This window comes from Mobula birostris, chromosome X (genome assembly GCF_030028105.1).
Source record: "Mobula birostris isolate sMobBir1 chromosome X, sMobBir1.hap1, whole genome shotgun sequence".
NCBI classification, from domain to species: domain Eukaryota; kingdom Metazoa; phylum Chordata; class Chondrichthyes; order Myliobatiformes; family Myliobatidae; genus Mobula; species Mobula birostris.
Window position 1 is genome coordinate 49,958,081 of NC_092402.1, and position 18,182 is coordinate 49,976,262.

General features: G+C 45.3%; 1 protein-coding gene across 1 annotated transcript; it reads left to right on the forward strand.

Annotated features, from left to right (window-relative positions):
- Positions 1-869: 869 nt before the first annotated feature.
- On the forward strand, positions 870-17,129 carry LOC140191487 (NGFI-A-binding protein 1-like). The gene is made up of 6 exons (XM_072248943.1): positions 870-887; positions 2,094-2,728; positions 8,024-8,130; positions 10,941-10,992; positions 12,061-12,214; positions 14,175-17,129. Exons 1-6 carry the CDS (start codon positions 878-880, stop codon positions 14,252-14,254), a joined length of 1,038 nt encoding a protein of 345 aa, XP_072105044.1. The 5' UTR covers positions 870-877; the 3' UTR covers positions 14,255-17,129.
- The last annotated feature ends 1,053 nt before the right edge of the window (positions 17,130-18,182 follow it).

Consider the following 18,182-nt stretch of genomic DNA (forward strand, 5'->3'; position numbering starts at 1 on the left):
ATGCCTCTCCGTACAATCCTTGTTTCCCTGCTTTCCTAGTAACTATTAATAAACTCTATTTTTGTTAACACTTCAAAACGTGTTTGTGTCCTGCATTTGGGTCCACCCGTGCACCGCACTTGTGACAATACCCTTCCCCATCTGGCTTCTTCTCCCTTCCTTTCCAGTCCTGATGAAAGGTGTCGGCCTGAAACGTCGACTGTTTATTCCTTTGTATAAATGCTGCCTGACCTGCTGAGTTCCTCCAGCATTTTGCGTGTGTTGCTCAGGGATTTGAGCCTTTGGAATTTTTAGACCCGGAAAGCTGTGGGTGCAGATCCATGAATATATTGAAAGCCAAGGTAGATAAATGTTTCCTCAGTTTTGGGGGTTGGGGATAATGTGGTTCTGGCGAAAACTGAATCGGCCTCAATCTTACTGAATGACGAAGCAGGCTCGAGGGGCTGAATGGCCTATTCTCCTATTTATGGTCTCAAAGCCGGGGCAAAATGATTCGTGACATCCGAGAAGCGAAGGCGTTCAGTCGGGTGGTGTACGGGTGGCTTTCTTTGCACCTGCTGTCTCCTACCGCCCTCTGATCGAGCCTCTTCCCGGGCTGTGGAAGTCATATGTGGACTGTTCGCCGCCCCCGCCTCCACCCACGGACGGACACGCGTCATTCGGCGATCGTCCCCAACCGCCCGCTGTGGAGGCGTGAGCCGAGCCGGGGATATCCAGCGTTCTCTCAAACAAAAAAATAACTTCAACGGCAAAGCGAACGGTCGCAGCGAGGGAGAAGCGGCGTAGACTGAAGATCGAGACTCACTCAGACTGCGCTGCCAGAATATCTCAGCACCTCACTGCCTGAGCACCAGTGTTTCATCCGAGGAGCACTGGTATGTATACAGGTAAAGCAGAGGTCTGTGGACACTCCACACTGAACCAGTTTACAGAGTAAATAGTAGTTCATAGGAAATATCTCTTTCACCTGCTGGTTGGCGATTAGTGTTCTGTTCCCCGGGCTCGGATCAGGTGACAAGTTGGCTTGAAAGTAGAACTGTTTTTCGATTTTATACTCGATTTATATTTTTTGATTTGACAGCTCAGAATTGTCTTAAAATTGTATATTCAGTCATTTCAATTAAGCAACGTAAATAACAGGGGATAAAGAAGATCAGAGGTAAAGAAAACGAAATTTCAGATAAACTGACATCAGCAACTGACTTCAGGCTGTTGGAATGTGTCCAGGAATACAAGAATATACACAATCAGTAACGACCACACCGGTCCATCTACTAACTTATACACCGCACATACTGATTGTGTGGAATGTATGCTATTTTAAATTTTGTATAGTATATGCTATACTGTGTGTATATTAACTGTAGAAATACACTGTATATAAATTGCATTGGCGAGTGATTGTATAAAAGCTGTATAAAATATACCGTATATGTGTTTTATGCAGAGTTGATGTAATATACACCGATAGCAGGCTGTTTCCTCGATGGTAGATAAAACGCGCAAAGAAGCATCTGAGCAACACACATCAAAGTTGCTGGTGAACACACGTTCACCAGCAACTTTGATGTGTGTTGCTTGAATTTCCAGCATCTGCAGAATTCCTGTTGTTTGCGTTTTTTAAGAAGCATCTGAACGAGCACTTGAATTGCCAAGGCACAGTAGGGTACGGACCATGTGCCGGCAAATGGGATTTGACAGTAACACACACAAAATGCTTGAGGAACTCAGCAGGCCAGGCAGCATCTACGGAAATGACATTTCGGGCTGAGACCCTTTATCAGGACTCATGAAGGGTCTCAGTCTTGATGAAGGGTCTCGGTCCGAAACGTCGACTGTTTACTCTTTTCCGAAGATGCTGAGTTCTTCCAGCATTTTGTTTGTGTCGCTTGGATTTCCAGCGTCTGCAGATTTTCTCTTGTTACTCAATGGTTGGCATGGACATGGAGGGCCGAAGGGCCGGTTTCTGTGCTGTATGACTCTGTTGCTGTGGGATGACGAATGCTGTCCCTGTGATAACACTCTGCCAGCGCAGGGCGTATTTACTGAGACCAGGATAGTGTCTGAACGCTGTCTCTGTTGCTTGCCCCTAGGTCCGGTAGCAACAATGTCTTTGCCGCGAACCCTCGGTGAACTCCAGCTGTACTACCTGCTGCAGAGAGCCAATCTTTCGGTCTATTACCAGACCTTCGTCCAGCAGGGAGGGGACGACGTGAGGCAACTCTGCGAGGCCGGAGAGGAGGAGTTCCTGGAGATCATGGCCCTGGTCGGCATGGCGACCAAGCCTCTCCACGTGCGGAGGATGCAGAAGGCTCTCCGGGAGTGGGCGGCCAACCCAGCCGCCTTCAGCAGCTTCCCCCAGTTCAGATTGGCCGGCGCATCGCCCCAAAAGTCAAAGAGAAAATCCGTTAGTAGCAGCGAAAACGCCTTCCCTGGAAGCAAACGGCTGCGGACTTTAACCAGTGCAGCTGCCGACTGTAACAGCCCCAACTCGGGCAAGAGTCCCGCGAAGGGAGTCAGAGCAAACCAGGACATCAGGCGGCAGCTGGTGGCCGCCACCTTCCCCAACAGCGGTTCCGTGGAAGATGCGGATCTCTCGAGGCTGAACGATAAGCTGGTAACCCCGCTCAGGGTGAAGGACAGTGACCCCGCCGCGGCAGAGGGAGAGCGGGGATGCGGGCCGTCTGACACTAGGCGCGGAGACAGTAAGCAGCTGGTCCACCACCAGGTAGGGTCCTTCTGACGTTAATAATAACGTATAAGGAACAGTTAAATAGTCACAAACACGAGAAAATCTGTAGATGCTGGAAACCCAAAGCAACACACACTATATGCTGGAGGAACTCAGCAGGCCAGACAGCATCAATGGAAAAGAGTGAACAATCGACATTTCCGGCCGAGACTCTTCATCAGGACCATGTCACAAAATGCAGGGGTTAAACGGGTTCTGCTTTGGAAGCGAGCGCTCCCAATACCCACTTCCCTCGGGTCTTGTGTGCCAGGGTCGCCACGGTAAAAAAAAACAGTCAGCGTTAACAAAAAAAATGGTGTTGACGCAGGGTCTCGAACGGAAACGACCGCCCCCCCCCCCCCACATAAACACAGATGTTGCTCGAATCTCTGAGTTCCTCCAATAGATTGTTTGTTGCTCCAGATTCCAGCATCTGCATTCTCCCATGGCTCCATTGAACAAAAATGGGTATCTTTATTTTTCCGACTTAATGCTTGGCTTTACCCCTTCCCTGCTGGATTACAAAAGGCTGCATCAGACTGTGTCAGAAACCAAAGCATGTGGGCAGCACGTGTCACTGGTGCTAATGTTCTATTTGTCCCCAGTGTTGCGGAGTCTGGCCCTGTTGCTGTGCGATGTCTCCGTTTGTTGGACATTGTCACATTACCTGTCCTAACTGGAAAAGTTGACTACAAGTCCATCAGGCAGTGGTCAGCAAAGAACATCCAGAAGACACTGTGGGACAAGGACTGTATAGATACTGTGGAATGATTCCCTGTCCAAACCATCTGGCAGAAAGCCTTATCACCAGATCTCACCAACAGGCACCAAGCCCTCACTCGGCGGGTGGTGAGAGGGGCTCTCCTAGTCACCTCCTTCCTGTGCACTTGGAACATCACACACAATGCACTTTGTCCTTGGGATTTGCTGTGACGGGGAAGACATAGTCGCTCACCTCTTTGCAAACTGTGGAATTGTTCAGAGGGTGTGGAGAAGGTCCTGACCACAGTCAATCCCAAGCAACTACAGGCCAGGGACACACATACAGATGGATATCCAACTGCTACTGAAGGATCTTCAAATCAGTGGAGGGTGGCTTTTGGCCTGCCAGAACTTGATGTTTTAGCACAGCAAGATGTCTGTGAGGGAATGTTGCTGAATGGCATATTCCAGGCTGCAGGAGCACGGTGCTGAGGGACATACTGAAGCTCATTACAGCCAGTCCAAAAGCTCTATGGGGAAGAACCACAGTCTAGAGTTCTTTAGTAACTGGACATTGAGGGATGAGTCTGGCAGGGGAATCATTTAAACAATGGGAGGGTCTGTCCACCCAAGGGGTCACATAAGTGTCAATGATGCCTTGAATAAAAGAAAAAGATGTGCTAACCCCACTGTGTACGGAACCAACAATAATACTGACCAAAGAACACCAAGAATGTAAAGAGCTTTGCATTATGTTCTTTTGATGGGCATACTTTTTATGACAAATGAAATTTATTTTGAAATTAACAATAAGTACATCATCCAATACTGCAATCTCACTGCTCTATCAGAATGGCCTCTCTTCCAGTGCAGAGTTCACTAATGTTTGGCAGAATTTTTCAACAAGTTGTCTTAGAAATTTTGAAAATACCAATTGGAAGCAAAGGTTGCATTTTTGAACACAAGTCTGTGGTAGACAGTGAAGCAAGGAGATGGCACATGTTAACCAGACTGATCATGAATCGAGTTACAATTGTTTTGTTAAATGTCTGTTATAACTACTGTTACGTACCCCGTAACTGGGTTGCCAAACCAGCAGAAATGGACCACTTAGTTGGAGTCCGGATTACTAGAACTAAGAAAGTTTTATTAAAGAAATAAGTAACACAGTACTCTAAACGTAAGGATATAAATGCAACGGGTTAGCAATGATAAAACACACATGTCCACAGAACTAGGATAATAGGAATCAATCAAGCTCTATCGCAGTCTAGGGGTAAAATGATCAGTCTCAAGTGACGCAGAGTTCAGTTCAGCTTAGTACAGTTTGCAGTAATCGCTGTTGTACCGTTGGAGAGAGAGAGTGAATATGCAAATCGAATTCAGACAGACCTTCGTTCTTCGCAGTTAGCTTTCGGCGCGAGCCCTCTTACTGTCTTCGGAGGTCACTGACTGTGACCCCTCCGTTCCGGATACGATCATTCTTCCGCAGTGAACCCGGCACCCAGGCAAGGGTGGACACACACACCAGGTTCCCGCCGATCATACCTTTTCACCCTGTGCGTCTATGGTCGGTCCCGCGACTAGACCTCCAAAACTCTCAACAACTTGTGGGGGCACACCGCACTTCCAGGGTCTCGTTATCTTGTGATCTCATGGTGTCTGTCTTGCCTTAGCGAACCTGTTCCTTTTATCAGCAGGGGGCTGGGGTATCGCCTGTCCATCAAACTTCAAACAGTTCAGGTTCAAAGCAACCGGTCTGACAAGACTCGGAACTGTGTCTCTTTTCGTTAATCTCCCTCGTCTCTCATTAACATTTCCGAATGCTGCTCCATTGTCTCACTTATCTCTCTCATTAGCATCAATCTTCTGATAACTTGGTCTTTCGTCACACTACTAACAGAAGTGGGCAGGCAAAGGCTTTTATTTAAAATTGCAATCTCTCTTTCTAGTTGTCACTTTCAAAATGTTTAAATCAACTCACTGGAAGTCTGAGCTGTTATTACTCAAAGCTAATCTGCAAGGAAAAATATTGTGTGTAATTTGCATTATACTCCAGTGGAATGGATACTTCACTGAGGAAGACATCAGCAGTATACTGGACACTCAAGGGTGGCAGGGAAGAGAAGTGTGCACAGTCACAATTACGACAGAGAAAGTACTCAGGAAGCTGAATAGTCTAAAGGTAGATAAATCTCCCGGACCAGATGGAATGCACCCTCATGTTCTGAAGGAAGTAGCTGTGGAGATTGTGGAGGCATTAGCGATGATCTTTCAAAAGTCAATAGATTCTGGCATGGTTCTGGAGGACTGGAAGATTGCAAATGTCACTCCGCTATTTAAGAAGGGGGCATGGAAGTAAAAAGGAAATTATAGACCTGTTAGCTTGACATCAGTGGTTGAGAAATTGTTGGAGTTGATTGTCAAGGATGAGGTTACAGAGTACCTGGAGGCATATGACAAGATAGGCAGAACTCAGCATGGATTCGTTAAAGGAAAATCCTGCCTGACAAACCTATTACAACTTTTTGAGGACATTACAAGTAGGCTAGACAGGGGAGATGCAGTGGATGTTGTATATTTGGATTTTCAGAAGGCCTTTGACAAGGTGCCACACATGAGGCTACTTAACAAGATAAGAGCCCATGGAATTACAGGAAAGTTACATATGTGGATAGAGCATTGGCTGATTGGCAGGAAACAGAGAGTGGGAATAAAGGGATCTTATTCTGGTTGGCTGCCGGTTACCAGTGGTGTTCCACAGGGGTCCGTGTTGGGGCCGCTTCTTTTTACATTGTACATCAATGATTTGGATTATGGAATAGATGGCTTTATGTCTAAGTTTGCTGACGATACGAAGATAGGTGGAGGGGCCGGTAGTGCTGAGGAAACAGAGAGTCTGCAGAGAGACTTGGATAGATTGGAAGAATGGGCAAAGAAGTGGCAAATGAAATACAATGTTGGAAAGTATATGGTTATGCACTTTGGCAGAAGAAATAAATGGGCAGGCTATTATTTAAATGGAGAAAGAATTCAAAAGTTCTGAGATGCAACGGGACTTGGGAGTCCTCGTACAGGATACCCTTAAGGTTAACCTCCAGATTGAGTCGGTGGTGAAGAAGGCGAATGCAATATTGGCATTCATTTCTAGAGGAATAGAGTATAGGAGCAGGGATGTGATGTTGAGGCTCTATAAGGCGCTGGTGAGACCTCACTTGGAGTACAATGTGCAGTTTTGGTCTCCTTATTTAAGAAAGGATGTGCTGACGTTGGAGAGAGTACGGAGAAGATTGACTAGAATGATTCTGGGAATGAGAGGGTTAACATATGAGGAATGTTTGTTCGCTCTTAGACTGTATTCCTTGGAGTTTAGGAGAATGGGGGGAGACCTTATAGAAACATTTCAAATGTTGAAAGGCATGGACAGAGTGGATGTGGCAAAGTTGTTTCCCATGATGGGGGAGTCAAGTACGAGAGGACATGACTTAAGGATTGAGGGGCACCCATTCAGAACAGAGATGCGAAGAAATTTTTTTAGTCAGAGGGTGGTGAATCTGTGGAATTTGTTGCCACGGGCGGCAGTGGAGGCCAAGTCATTGGGTGTATTTAAGGCAGAGATTGATAGGTATCTGAGTAGCCAGGACATCAAAGGTTATGGTGAGAAGGCGGGGGAGTGGGACTAAATGGGAGAATGAATCAGCTCATGATAAATTGGCGGAGCAGACTCAATGGGCCGAATGGCCAACTTCTGCTCTTTTGCCTTATGGTCTTATGGTCTTATGGTCTTATGTGGGAGTTTTATTCTTTTCAACCAAACGATGGATAAGTGCCTCACGTATGTGGCAAACTAATTACCCAAACACCTATGCTCACACTGCTCACAAAATTCTGCTGCATTGAACATGTAGATGGAAACTCTGGCTAGCTAACATTGGTAGAAAATTCTTTGTAATGGCCCCAGTGGCTAAAATAGCAGACAGAGAAGTGTGATAGTCTCATCCAACATCTGTACAATGCACGACCCACGATCACAAAGCAAAAGGCCTCAACTGGCTACAGTATTAATGTTAGCACTCCATGAGCTTTGGAAAGTTGGTGACCATCCAAAAAAAAGAGTGGGTTCAATATGTCCTGATGTCAAGACAGAGGACTTAGTTCAACTATTTTGTTTAGTCTCAGTTTTAGGCAGGGCTATCCAGAGATCCTGCTTCATCCATTGTTCAATGATTGCTGTTGGAGACATCTAACAGGACTTCAGGTGAGGAAGTGATTAGGTTCAGCTACAAAGCCATTTACAGTCAAATAGCAAGCCAATGTTGTTGATGTATATTAGATTCAAACAGAAATACAGTACTTTACATGAAGAAGAGAAGCCAAAGGATGCCAAGGAGCTGAACATCAGCAAGGGTGGTATTTATTAAGCTTGAGGAGATTTTTCCCCACAAATAGGAAGATTAAGGGAATAAGCAAGTCTTCAACTCTTGCTAAAGAACTCCTGCTTCACAGGGAAACCTCTCTCTCAAATAGTGACAAGGTTCTGGGTTTTTATATGGGCTGGACTCTAACACATTCTCTGTTTCTTGTTACCAGGTGGCCACTCCATTTTGCAAGGAAGACAGCAGCCAGCTGCAGCAAAGGGCTGATGTATTTTCACTGGCTCGGCCAGTGGCCCAAGAGTTTGGTTACAGGAAAACATGGTAAGGAACAATGGGCTCTCTCGACTGTATTGTGATGGCCAAACCAACTGGGTTTGTTTTTCCTCCCCTATTTAAATTTAGACATACCCCCTACCCCCCCACCCACCGAGAAGATTACTGTCAAAATGCCCTGTGGCGACTGTTCTCCGTTCACGTTGGTAGCTCTCAGCTCAGCAGATACCATCATCTCAGGGCATTTGGGCTTAAGAGGTAGAAATGTTACGCAATGATTCCTACTGGAAGAACAGTCCTCCAGTTTTCACAGGTAAACAATTGAAAAGATTCACCACCCTCTAGATACACAAGCTTCTCCCCATCTCACGCTGGAATAGATGATGCCTTGTTCTGAGACTGTGGCCCCTGGCTCTAGACACCTCAGCCAAGGGAAATGTCATCTCTGCCTCAACACTTGCAAACTATAAAAACTTCATATACTTCAAGGAAGTCACCTCTCAATCTTATAAACTCAAGAGGATGCTGTCCTAGTGTCACAGTGTGCTCTCGGAGGACTGGACCCAGGTGCAGAGGAACAGCAGCCTTTGTCTGTCCCAGAAGTCGCTGGCACTGACTCAGCCCAGGAGCTGTGGATAGCAGGCTCACAGCTCGATCCAGGAGAGGAGGAACAGCAGGGTTCCCAGCAGGAGACTGAAACAAGAGCTTAGACATAGGAATACCAACAGAACCTCGAAGGAAAGACTGAGCAACACCACGGGACAAATCATTCTCTCCAACACAATGACCCTGCTAAGGCACTAAATGAGAGTCCTCTTTAAATAATCATAGACGGCGGGAAACCTGTGCCAATCACATTCAACTTGACAAGATTAAACTGGAAGAACAAGGGCTTAACAACTCTAGTTAAAATAATGATTATTAAATACAGGTGCTCAAGAACCCTTGCAGCTCAATGCTCTATGGCAAGCGGCAGAGGCTGCGGGCTCGTGACACCTATTCTGTTTAACGTCTCCTCAAACATCAAAGCAGCCATCCTAGAAACGAACATCTGCAGCACTCTTCTATCACAAGTATATCTTTCCTTATGTATTCCAACTGTGTCCATGCCTATTCACTTAAACTGTTTCTCCCCAATGCTTTGCTGCACCCACTTCATACTTCACACTGTCACACTGTTTGGCACTATCCACATACTTGGGTATATTACAGAGACACAAGAGGCTGGAGGTGCTGTAGCCTGGAACAAAAAACAAACTGCTGGAGTAACTCAGTGGGCCAGGCAGCATCTGTGAAGGCAAAGGGAAGGTTGATCCCCTCACGCAAATCACTGATACAGACTGTGAGCATCTGGGCCCCTGTGCCATTCCCAGCAGTGCCTATTGGTCTCAACCTTCCAACCCAGGAATAACCCATTCATTCCTATGCTCTGTTTTCTTTCTGATACTAGTCCACTGACTATGCAATAAATTTAGCATATCCCTGTCAACTCTTACCAATTTTTATCAATGTACATTCTGTCTGGATGCATTATGGTTTGGTAAGCTAACTGCTGTGCATGTGACCACAAAAAACTGCAGAGAGCTGTGGATATGGCTCAGTACATCACAGAAACCAGCTTCCCCTCTCTGTCTACACTTCCCTCTGCCTCAGTACAGCAGCCAGCACAATCAAAGACACCACTCACCCCAGACATTCTCTCTTCTCCCCCTCCATTTGGCAGAAGATACAAAAGCCTGAAAGCATGTATTGCCAGGCTCAATGACAGCTTCTATTCCACTGTTATCAAACTATTGAATGGACCACTTGTACCGTAAGATGGACTCTTGGCTTCACAATCTACCTCGTTATGATCTTGCATTTTATCATTTACGTACACTGTACTTTCTCTGTAACTGTAACACTTTATTCTGCATTCTGTTACTGTTTTACTTTGTTCTACCTCAATACACTGTGTAATGATCTGATCTGTATGAACAGTATGGAAGTCAGGCTTTTCACTGTATCTCAATACACGTGACAGTAATAAACCATAAAATAAACCCAATATAGTGCATTCTAACTTTGTTTAATAATTTCTTCTGTAGCACCTTCTGAAAGAACAAATGCATCTGATTTACCTTTATCTAGTTACAACCTTAAACAAGAATCCAACAGATTTGTTAAACATGGTTTCCTTTCTGTTGATCTTTGTTGACTCTTCCCAATCCTAAAGTAAAATCAATTTCATCTATACTCTGCAGGTTCCCTGTTACCATCTCACCACTTCTTTAATAATATGTAGCTAGAATCAAAGGACAGAGGAAATCTGATTCAAAATTTAGATGGGTTTTGGTATATTTTAATAAAATTATTTTAAAGAAAATAAAGAATAGTGGGAAAGTCTAGGAGAAAGACATAATATATGTTGCACAAAGAGTTGGCTGACCAGGGAGAGTAACATCTACAATATTCTTAAACAATGAATATACAGTAGATAGATATTTGAATAAAATTTCTGAAAAAAAAAGTATGAGAGAGTGCAGATGAGGCATTCTTTCACAGAATAGACTCATGAATAATGTGTTCAATAGCCAAATGTACTGAAAGATTTTGTAATCAAGTACAACTCAATACACAGGTGATGTTTGCAAGGGTGCAGGTTGGTGTCTCTGGAATATTACTCTTCCCACCTCCCTGCACCCTTGCTCACACCCCAAATATGTCTTCAGGGTAAGAGGAGAAAGAACTGTGTGTGGTATTGTGGAGGGGTGGGGAGTGGCAATGGGGTACAGAAGAGAAATAAAAGGATCAATTCTATTCAAGCTTCCTTTCTTATGGTGCCTTCTAAAGAGACTCAATCATTAATCCACTTTCAGGTTAAGTTCGGGGGAAACCGATGACCCCTCTGTGAAGAGTATCACACGTGAGGTAAGTCCTTGTGGATTTAATATCCTTGTGGCACAGGGTTGGGACTGAGGCAAGAGTGGGGGTGATGGTGCTCGAGCTGAGGTGAGATAATTAGTATGGGTATGGGTCACACGAAGATAAGTGGAGGGGCAGGTAGAGCTTAGGAAGCAGGGAGTCTGCAGAAAGACATAGAGAGATTAGAAGAATGGACAAAGAAGTGACAGATGGAATACAATGTAGGGAAGTGTATGGTCATACACTTTGGTGAAAGGAATAATGGCGTAGACTATTTTCTAAATGGGGGGAAAATTTAGAAATCAGAGGTGCAAAGGAACTTGGGAGACCTCGTGCCGGATTCCCTAAAGGTTATCTTGCAACTTGAGTCAGTGCTAAGGAAGGCAAATGCAACGTTAGCATTCATTTTGAGAGGACTAGAATATAAAAGCAAGGATGTAGTGCTGAGGTTTTATAAGGCACTGGTCAGATCGCACTGGGAGTATTGTAAGCAGTTCTGGGTCCTTTATTTAAGAAAAGATGTGCTGGCATCAGAAAGAGTCCAGAGGAGGTTCATGAGAATGATTCTGAGAATGAAAGGGTTAATGTGTTTGCTAGCTCTGGGCCTGTACTCACTGGAGTTTAGAAGAATGGTGTGGGGGGGGGGGGGGTCTCACTGAAACCTATAGATATAGTGGATGTGGAGAGGATGTTTCCTATAGTGGGGGAGAATAGGACCAGAGGGCACAGCCTCAGAATGGCGAGACATTCCTTCAGAACAGAGTTGAGGAGGAATTTCTTTAGCCAGAGGGTGGTGAATCTGTGGAATTCATTGCCGCAGACAGCTGTGAAGGGGAAGTCATTGAGTATATTTAAAGCGGAGGTTGATAGGGTCTTGATTAATCAGGACATTAAAAGTTGCGAGGAGAAGGCAAGAGATTGGGATTGAGAGGGATAATAAATCTGATGGAGCAGACTCAATGCGCTGACTGAGCTATGTCCTATGGTCACAGTTGGGATAGGACAGGTTCAGGGTGGGTATGGTATGGTGTTAGGTGTTCTCTTATTTATCCAGGCTTTCCTTTTATTATGAAGAACCAGCTGGGAACAATCATCCAGCGGACAATAGTGGGGGAGTGTCAGGAAGAATTCGTCAAACACCAAGACGTAGAATCAATCGGGTACAGGCACAACACCAAGGGGAATAATGGGCCTCTGTCCAGAAAACCTTTTGCCAGCCAACCACAGGGTATGTACAGCTCTTGTACCAAATCACAATGTCTTTGATTCTTTCCCGGTGGCAGAGGGATGCACTGGGATTTTGTAGATTTGCTTTAAGCTCCATAATAAGGGAAACTCAGCAATCAAAATAATAAACAAACGTTAACATGAGGAAATCTGCAGATGCTGGAAATTCAAGCAACACACATCAAAGTTGCTGGTGACGAAGGGTCTTGGTCCGAAACATCGACTGTACCTCTTCCTAGAGATGCTGCCTGGCCTGCTGCGTTCACCGGCAACTTTGATGTGTGTTGGTTGAATAAACAAACGTTTTATACTTGGCTTCCACTGACTGGTCCCTTCTGTCACCACGTTCATTCTGATACGGACAGCACCTCCATTGTTGACGTCTGCGCAGTGTATTAATCACCATTCTCCCTAGAACAAGAAGTTGACATCGTCTGTGGATCATTTCCAGGGATCATCAGCCTTTTAGTTCCAAGAATAAAAACAGAAAATGCTGGAAGCCCTCTCCATCTGTGGATAGAGAAGCAGAGTTAATATTTTAGGTCAAAGACCTTCTGTACATAAACAGGCCCTGTGTTTCATCGCTCTGCCATCTGCAGCTGACCCTTCATCAGTCTGTGCTCCACCTGGGCACTTCTTCCCTCCTCTACCAAACTTTTTAGCCGTCTTTTCTATATCCTTTTATGCTGCTGTCTTCAAATTGTTTCATTGTGATATTCAGTGAAATTCTTTAGGACATTGTACTAGGTTAAAGGTGCCATGTAAGTGCAAATTGTTCTGTGGGACTTGAACCCACAGAGTGCGAGATGCCACCTTGTATAATAATTTTAAACTTGAGATGTTTATACTTAGGCAAGAATATTCAGAGATATTGGGTCAGGACAGATAAATACAGAAAAACCAGCAATATATTTCAATGGCGGCACAGGGTCCAGAAATTGAATAGCCTCATGCACCCGGCTTCCAAAATACAAAGTTGAAAGGAAAAGCTAAATCTGACACTCAGTTTTGTGTAGGATGCCTTTTTATTCAGTGACCCACGTTCGTCAGCGTGTGATCGTCGGTCTTCCTCTTTTAGGCGCGGCATGTCACTCGTCCGCAGGCAGTTCGGCAGACGCGGCAAAGATCGCCAGCACCCAGGGCACTGGGAACCGCCACGACCAGAGGCAAACACAGCGACACTGGGGATTTCGAATGGCTGAGCTAGTATCAGGTGTCCTCCGAAACGGACTGCAGCCACACAGGCAGGAGATTGCCAAGACTGGAGGTGAAGTGTCTACCAACAATATGCGAAGGACTGAGGGTGTTTTGTGTGGGAGGGGGAGTGAGGTCAGACTTCAGGTCATTCCGAGCGCAGCAGGAATGGAGCGGACGCGGATGCTGACCCGTTACTTGAAGTAGCCCAATAAACACCTAAAATCCCCGGAATGTTTGAGCATGCATCTCACTAGCTAATTTTTCAAAGAGAAAAAAATGGTGCACTTTGATAGGTGAAAGGTTAGCATTTATTCGGCACCCCCGATAACCTCAGGACGTCCCAACAAAATACTTCAGAAGAGTGGAGCATTGTAATGTAAAAAATGCATCAGCCAAACTGCACATAACGCGATAAAAATGAAATAAGTGAATGGATAATCTGTTTTTGTTGGTTGTTCTGGTCACTGCCCGTGAATTGGTGACTGCGTAACGAAAGCGGGGGTCACAGAACTTTTGCATAGGACCAGAACAACCCAACCCGAAGAAAACATGAAGCAACAAATCTCTGCAAAATAAAGAGAGCCGTGACATCGCAAATCTGCGGCGGGACAGGATGAAGAATGGGAGGGAATGCAACCCTTTCAAAATGCGCCCTTGCTGTGTTACGCGACCCACCCCTCGCGTGGCATGCTCTGGTGGTGGTAAAGTCAAATTAGAAAATCAAAATGTTGATTTTAATTGTTGGTTTCTTTTCGTTTGTAAAGCAGAAAGTCCGGAGGAGAGTCGACCAGCCCTCAAGAACACGGAGAATGGACTGATGGCAGCGAAAATGGACGATGTGTGAAATAACGAAACCAGACAATGTGATGTAACCAAAACAAAACCGGCAACGCAAAACAAGTGGCAAGCAAAGGTTGAAACGAATAAGGTTGAATGAGATATTAGAGATGAACTTAATTATCCCAGGAAATGTGTGAACTGCACTGACTGCCAGGTTTGATTAGGCAGTAATTCAGGATTTATAGCGTGTGATGGTTATTCTGGCGTTAATTAACAACGTCTAATGCCTGTTCACTTGAGCCCTATTCCGTCAGGAGTTCTGATTTACCCGCTTTTGCTGCTTCTCCCAGAGGGGATCAACTTCAGACTGCAGCCACCCTTACAGAGCAGTGTAGGCCAATGGGGGGAGGGAGGAGAGGGCAAGTATGTGAACAGGCTGGCTCGCTTTTCTCTCCCAAAGGGTGACAGAAGAAATATATAAACCGGTGAGGGGACGGGAGGGGAACGTTTCTATCGACGGAGAAGAGAGGCAGTTGATATATAGAAGCTCGCATGACATTCAGGGGAAGCTCCCCCCACCCCGGAAGAGTTTGGGTGAAAGGTTAAGGAGGTGGAGGAGCTGGACCGGTGAAGGAGGGAAAAGGAACAGAGGCTGAGAGAATTACACGGGAGGGTTGACTGGAGAATGAGCTGATGGAGCCGAAAGATTTCTTTCTTTGCTCACTATTCCCCGTCAAGCCGCTTCTATCACGTTCCCAGTCCGCACAGATCCACTTGGAAGACCGAGAGTTGGTTGGCAACTGAAAGTTGGCCGTAAAGTCCATGTTGGGAGCTAGAGTTCAGATGACGACGCTCAGTGAACATCGAGATGCACTTAGAGAACTGGAGGGACGGGGGAGGGGATGCAGTTTCCCAGTTCTTAGAAGCATACAGGAGGGATCACTGTTACCGGGAAGACCGCAAGTTTTGAGCCAGGTTTGATCTTCCTATGTCATTTTTCTCAGCTAACCAAGGGCTGTTCTGGTGCATTGAAGGTGTTGGCGAATTTCACCAATACCGAACGCCTTCACCGAGAGGTGTCTCCTGATATACGGGAGTGGTCCACATTTTCCAGGGGGAATTTTTATTGTTGGAGCACAGTGTAGTTCACCTGGATGATGTTGGTATGTGTCCTTTGTCTAATTCCTTTTCTTTTTCTTTTTGTATTTGCACAGTTTGTTGTCTTTTGCACTTTGTTGTGATACTTAGAAACATAGAAAACCTACAGCGCAATACAGGCCCTTCGGCCCACAAACCTGTGCCGAACATGTCCCTACCTTAGAAATTACCTAGGGTTACCCATAGCCCTCTTTTTTTCTAAGCTCCATGTACCTGTCCAAGAGTCTCTTAAAAGACCCTATTGTATCCGCCTCCACCACTGTCGCCGGCAGCCCATTCCACTCACTCACCACTCTCTGCGTTTTTTAAAAAAAACTTACCCCTGCCATCTCTGGGTTCAACCCTGGGAAAAAGCCTCTGACTATCCACACGATCAATGCCTCTCATCATTTTATACACCTCTATCAGGTCACCTCTCATCCTCCATTTGCTCCAAGGAGAAAAGGCCGAGTTCACTCAACCTATTCTCATAAGGCTTGCTTCCCCAATCCGGGCAACATCCTTGTAAATCTCCTCTGCACCCTTTCTATGGTTTCCACATCCTTCCTGTAGTGAGGTGACCAGAACTGAGCACAGTGCTCCAAGTGGGGTCTGACCAGGGTCCTATATAGCTGCAATATTACCTCTCTGCTCCTAAACTCAATCCCATGGTTGATGAAGGCCAATGCACCATATGCCGCCTTAACCACAGAGTCAACCTGCACAGCAGCTTTGAGTGTCCTATGGACTCGGACCCCAAGATCCCCCTGATCCTCCACACTGCCAAGAGTCTTACCATTAATAAAATATTCTGCCATCATATTTGACCTACCAAAATAAACCATCTCACACTTATCTGGGTTGAGCTCCATCTGCCACTTCTGACCCAGTTTTGCATCCTATCAATGTCCTGCTGTAACCTCTGACAGCCCTCCACACTATCCACAACACCTCCAACTTTTGTATCATGAGCAAATTTACTAACCCATCCCTCCACTTCCTCATCCAGGTCATTTATAAGAATCACAACGAGAAGGGGTCCCAGAACAGATCCCTGAGGCACACCACTGGTTACCAACCTCCATGCAGAATATGACCTGTCCACAACCACTCTTTGCCTTCTGTGGCAAGCCGGTTCTGGATCCACAAAGCAATGTCCTCTTGGATCCCATGCCTCCTTACTTTCTCAATAAGCCTGGCATGGGGTACCTTATCAAATGCCTTGCTGAAATCTGTATACACTACATCTACTGTTCTACCTTCATCAATGTGTTCATCACATCCTCAAAAAATTCAATCAGGCTTGTAAGGCATGAACTGCCTTTGACAAAGCCATGCTGACTATTCCTAATCATATTATGACTCTCCAAATATTCATAAATCCTGCCTCTAAGGATCTTCTCCATCAACTTACCAACCACTGAAGTAAGACTCACTGGTCTATAATTTCCTGGACTATCTCTACTCCCTTTCTTGAATAAGGGAGCAACATCCTCAACCCTCCAATCCTCCGGAACCTCTCCCATCCCCATTGATGATGTAAAGATCATTGCCAGAGGCTCAGCAATTTCCTCCCTCGACTCCCACAGTAGCCTGAGGTACATCTCATCTGGTCCTGGTGACTTATCCAACTTGATGCTTTCCAAAAGCTCCAGCACATCCTCTTCCTTAATATCTACATGATCAAGCTTTTCAGTCTGCTGTAAGTCATCCCTACAATCACCAAGATCCTTTTCATTTTCATTGATTTTATTGTGCTTCTTGTATTCACTGTGAATGCCCACAAGTAAATGAATTTCAGGGTTGTATATGGTGACAAAAATATACTTTGATAATAAATTTACTTTGAACTTTGAAATGGGCGGAATAGCCTGACTCTGTTTCTATGTGTTATGGTCTTTGTTGAATCTAACGTCCATCCTCTCACAGGCTTGAAACATATCAATAGTGGCTTGTAGCTCAGCTTGTGAGAGTGCGCAGATACAGGCATCATCCGCATACTCATTTCAACTGAGGCTGTGGTGCTATTGCTTCTGATGTTTAGTTGCCCTTGGTTGAACAGTTTCTTATTACTTTGACAAACAAGCTTTGCTCTCAGGGGATGTTTGCTGGATGCAAAGTATAGATTTTCAGTGAAAAAGTACTGGGTTGGAGACGTGACCTTGTTTAACACCAGTCTTACTCCAGTTGACTAGATAATTTGATAGAGGTATACAAAATTATGAGGGGTATAGATAGGGTAAATGCAAGCGGGCTTTTTCCACTGAGGTTGGATGAGACTAGAAGTCATGGGTTAAGGGTGAAAGGTGAAATATTTAAGGAGAACCTGAGGGGAAACTTCTTCACTTTGAGGGAGGTGAGAGTATGGAACAAGCTGCCAGTAGAAAAGGTACACACGGGTTCAATTTCAACACTGAAGAGAATTTCAGATAAGTACATGGATGGAAGGGGTATGGAGGGATATCATCCAGGTACGGGTGGATGGGTTTAGGCAGAATAACTTTGGTGTGGACTAAATGGGCCAAAGGTAGTGCTCTATGACTTCCCCTGTGGCAGGCAGCAGGGAGACCATGGCTGTAACCACTATTGGCCCTCTCCTTTCTTGCACTTGATCATGATAACAGCATGCCTGAGGTCCTAAGGTATATGCTGCTGTAGTTGTTTTGTTGTAGACCTGTTGGTTAGGATCAAGGTTTGCAGACTGTTGTGGAGCAAACATAAAACATTGAGAAATTTCCATGGGCTACTCAGTTTAAGGAGTGTGTACAGCAGTTCCTCTTGAATGATGGAGTCAAAGGCTTCAATGAAGTTAAGAAAACTCCTGCTGTTAACTACCATTGGAAATCTCCTTTATT

What these genes read in the sequence shown, in the direction of transcription:
- LOC140191487 (XM_072248943.1), top strand. An exon ending in TTTGGTTACAGGAAAACATG is followed by an intron (nt 8,131 to 10,940) that starts GTAAGGAACAAT and finishes ATCCACTTTCAG; the next exon opens with GTTAAGTTCGGGGGAAACCG. An exon ending in TTTTGCCAGCCAACCACAGG is followed by an intron (nt 12,215 to 14,174) that starts GTATGTACAGCT and finishes TCGTTTGTAAAG; the next exon opens with CAGAAAGTCCGGAGGAGAGT.